The sequence below is a fragment of the Centruroides sculpturatus genome, unplaced genomic scaffold, assembly GCF_000671375.1.
Source record: "Centruroides sculpturatus isolate CEXI.00-Female unplaced genomic scaffold, Cexi_2.0 scaffold2422, whole genome shotgun sequence".
NCBI lineage: Eukaryota > Metazoa > Arthropoda > Arachnida > Scorpiones > Buthidae > Centruroides > Centruroides sculpturatus.
In genome coordinates this window covers 33,176-37,544 of record NW_019387558.1, presented here as the reverse complement: position 1 = coordinate 37,544, position 4,369 = coordinate 33,176, and the positions used below count along the sequence as shown (strand labels likewise).

Below are 4,369 nucleotides of genomic sequence, written 5' to 3'. Positions count from 1 at the left end.
AAGTAGCGAGGAAGGTTAAATAGATCTTCTGTTATGCAAATATTGGCCCTTAATTTTCTGACCTTTCTCACACTTTATCTTTTGAGTCTATAATCCTTTGAGTCACAACGCCAGCTTTATTTAGTATTCCTTCCAGCGTTGTAAGATTTGGCTACATTCAGTAGCGTACCGTGGGTGTCAGCCGCCCGGGACGGAGGAAAATTTCGGCTCCCCTTATTTAGGTATTTCAATTTATAAAACCAAAATTCAGTTTTGTCACAGAACAAGCAATGAAAAATTCGGTGGTAGTGCAGCGATCTGTTTAAAATAGTTCTATTGGATATTAGTGGTGTATATGAACGCGAATGAATCGTACAAGCAAATAGAAAAACAAAAAAAAGGTTAACTGGTTTCGCAGGAACTCCTCAAATGAAAAAGTTACTAGTTCACCCGCGAGCCAATTCCCGAACTGTCCGGACGATAGCACTATCGTAGGCGTGATGCAAGTATAGATTAGGATGTTTCAAAATTTTACAAGATATTATTATTATTTATTGTGAAATTTTGCCGCCCCCTAAAAAGTGCCGCCCCCACGGTACACCACTGGCTACATTGCGCCAAATGTGGCTACTTTTTTTAGTTTGACTTAAAAAATATCATTTGACGCTTTGGCTACTTTTTGGGCTACATATTATTTACAAATATATTAGTTGAATAAAAATGCACTTTAAAATAGTGTTTCGTCGCTTTTTATTAATGAGAGATCCAAATAAAACAAATATTTGTGTTTTTCAAATAAATTTTCGTTTGTCTCTTTTATAATAAATGAATTTATCCATTTGTAAGTAAAAATACAAAGTGTCTGTAAAAGTAATTTTTTAAAATATCCCTTTTCGTGATAAAGTTTTAATACTTATTATTACAATCTAGACGTGTTAATTTTTAAATATACTTGTATATTAGGCCACAAGTATAGCCTATATAATATATACTTGTGGCCCAAAATTCCTTGACTTCTTCCAATGCGGCCCAGAGAAACAAAAAGGTTGGACACCCCTGATTTAGAGCGTACTGTTCATTTTAGGTTCAACAGTTTATTTACATGTGCTGTTATTTAAGCTTTCTCCTATTTTGACATATTAAAAAGTTGTATTTTTGTCTTACCGTAATAAAAATATTTTTATTCAACATTCATCATCAGTGCATGCTGAATGTCGACATTTGCCGGTGTAAGTGAGAAATCATGATATTTAGCAAATATTTCGTACATACACGAAACGACTGTGTGAATGCTGACATTCATTGGAGAATGTTGACATTCGCCAGATATCGGTCATTCACAGTAACATATATAAGAATTAGCTATATGAAGAAATAATCTACTGCTAAATCGAACGTCACCTATGTGCAATACATCTCTAAATACCGAGAGAGAGTTTACAACAAATCTAAGTAGAATACCTCTATGCAATGTCTCCAGATCCGGGTTATACGAAAGTCGGAAAGACGATCGTGGATCTTCACAGCAGTGAGATGAGTTGGTCAAGAGAATGGCGGGACGTGAGTCTGGGGGTCACTTGCAGTTATGGTGGAATCCCTCTTCTCGGGAAATGTCCGCGCCGAGATTGCGATTCCTCCCCTTTTTATTCTAACTTTCCCTCCAATCGGGGTTTAAGATTTGTATCATCTAGTGGGATATTCGTCCGGACGCATACAGACAGATGTTGGTTGGAGATGTCGGTTCCCAGACGAGATTCGAACTCGAGTAAATCGTGAAATTCTTGCGCGACACAAGATGTAAACAACGAGACTCGGAACTGTTCGAGTATGTGTCAAATATATATATCAAGGTCTTAGCGGAAGACAAACTCTAACACGAGCGCTCATAAATAGGTAGATCATTAACTCGCGTGTCTATAAAATGTTGGCCGAAATAAACTTTTCGAACAACAAAGGGGAATTTTTGATAGATGAAAGATGAAAATGATCGTTAAATTCTTAGACGTCAAAAAATGGTAAACAACGGCCTGAGTTATGAGTGCAGGTGTTGTTGTTTTATAAACAGTCACCGAGCAGAGTCGACAGGATGGACACCTCCGATTCGAGGTGTCCATTCGAGGATGGACACCTCGAATCGGACCTTACCCGCGACCCGAAAAGGTTTCGTCTTGCACCTGGAGACAAAGGAGAGACCAATCGGGAAGCGAGGAATGGGACGAGGGACCAATCCGAAATGCGAATAGTGGGGGAAAAACTATAAAAATCGGAACTTCAAGGTCGAAGAAGAGTCTCCTCTGGATTAAGCCTACTGTTGTGCTTTACCTATTGTGTTGTGCTACCACCGATCACCTAGGACGCCGCAGCTTAACACCGAACTTCTGCGTTGTCCAGCTATTCTTCTCGTCCGCCCGGGCTACGACCGATCACCCGAACTCTCACCGTTTCGTAGGAACACCGAGATTTTGGAATTGTCCAATATCGATTTAAGCATGAATTCGAACAAATAAACGGGTTTTTCTTGTAAAACACTTGTTGTTCATTTGCCTCCTTCGCCACCGCCCACATACGCGGTTTCCCTTAGGCTCATTCTGACGCGGGAGTAATTGTATTCCCCTTTCAGTCGGCGACCTTACAGAGATGTCCGATAACATCTCGCCACGAAAAATCGTCATTCGAGAAAGAAAGTTTGATTTCGCTTTTCTCACAAAATTTATAAAAATGCGTCGTTTTTAATATTAATTTAAGTTTGAAAATTTTTCTTACTAAAATAAAATTATTCCGTCTCCAGATTCTCATATTAACTATTAAATTTCTGATTCGATCTTACTCATTTGTGTCATAAAACATTATGCCAATTCACTCAGTTGTACATTTTAATCATTTGAGTGAATTGGCCTTTCTTTACTGTATTCTAATATTAAACATTTTCTTACCTGATTTATTGTTATCGTCAGTAGTAAACTGAACTTCGGAACTTTTTTCTTTTATTTCATCATCTTCCAGAAATATCTCTACATTACGATCATAAGGGCGTGGATAATTAATAACAGTATTTATCTCGTGCTGCCCAGAATCTTTTCTTTCTAGATGCGGGCTTACTATGTGATTGACTTTGGGTGGACGAGTGGTTTTGGGTGGACGAGTGAGGTTGGGTGGACGAGGTGGGAGAGGAGGAGGTCCGGGACTTTTTCCTGCCAAAACCAGATAATATAATATAAGATTTTATATCTGCAAAATTCTATATTTCTTAATATATAAAACAGATACTTTATTAGCAATACAAAACTAGATAAAAATACAATGAGATTATAGAATAAACTATTAATTCTACAATAATTCAAAAACTGAAGTATACCAAAGATAATTATTCGTTTTTAGCATAAGCGAAACAATTTACAATTTTTATATAATATCCAANACAGAAACGTTCGATTAGGTTTATTTATAATGGGCAGTGCAGCCGCATTTCGTATGTTCCATCCATATATCTCGCTTCCTGAAAAACTTTCGATCTCACTTTTCGCAATTTCTACTTAGCCAGTCTCGATGAAAATTTTTGTTCGACGAGGAACACGATTATAACAAAAAACATTTATCCGGAATTCTAGTCAAGTATTTACTACTAGTAGTATTTGATGCTCTATCTGATTTTCCAATCCGAATGTTTCTAAGTTACGCGGATGTCAAGTTAAACCTCATTAAAAATCTCAATGTTTTTAGCCGAAACATATCATATTGAAAAATATTCGTGAAATTATCCTTTCCAAGAAGGATATTTTCAAATGCGCTTTTTACTTTTTCTGCTGTTAAGGGTGCAAAACTAAGGAAAGTGCTAAAATCGTGTCAAATTTTACCTCCGAGTTTTTTGCAAATCTTGCGCGTGCTGGCGTCTATTTCGTTTAATATCTCAGAATGGGGTAATGATTAAGAAACAAAATTTGGCATGGCAGCAAGTGTGCAAGGGGCATTGATGCTAATTAATATTGCTGGTTAAACGTAAAAAGATGATGATATAAAGGTGTGTCACGAGTTATATCTCGACAGGAATCGGACTTAATGAAGATGTTATTTGTTATTACTGTTTACAATTTTTTTTAATCAAATTTATAAAAAATTCTTTGAAAATTAAGCCTTTTGCCATTTTATAATAATTAAAAATACTAAGACAATGCGCGATTTTATGTTATCGCAATAGAATTGAAACGGAGCAGAAAAGAAAGAAGTACAGTAGAACCTCGATTATCCGGACTAATTGGGGATGAAGGTAGTCCGGATAAGGAAAAATCCGGATAATCGAAACAAATACTTTAATTTGTCTTTTAATGATAATACAACACGTTTTCTTTTCGATGACATATCGGTAATATTAAAAGTAAATACTGTATTTAAA

At 36.4% G+C, this 4,369-nt stretch overlaps 1 protein-coding gene across 1 annotated transcript in view; it reads right to left on the bottom strand.

Moving 5' to 3' along the window:
* Window positions 1-2,880: 2,880 nt before the first annotated feature.
* LOC111616488 overlaps window positions 2,881-4,369 on the bottom strand; it is a 20,348-nt gene continuing 18,859 nt past the window's right edge. Inside the window, exon 3 of the mRNA XM_023357891.1 lies at window positions 2,881-3,170. Coding sequence (XP_023213659.1) covers window positions 2,881-3,170 — 290 coding nt within the window. The remainder of the gene's footprint in view (window positions 3,171-4,369) is intronic.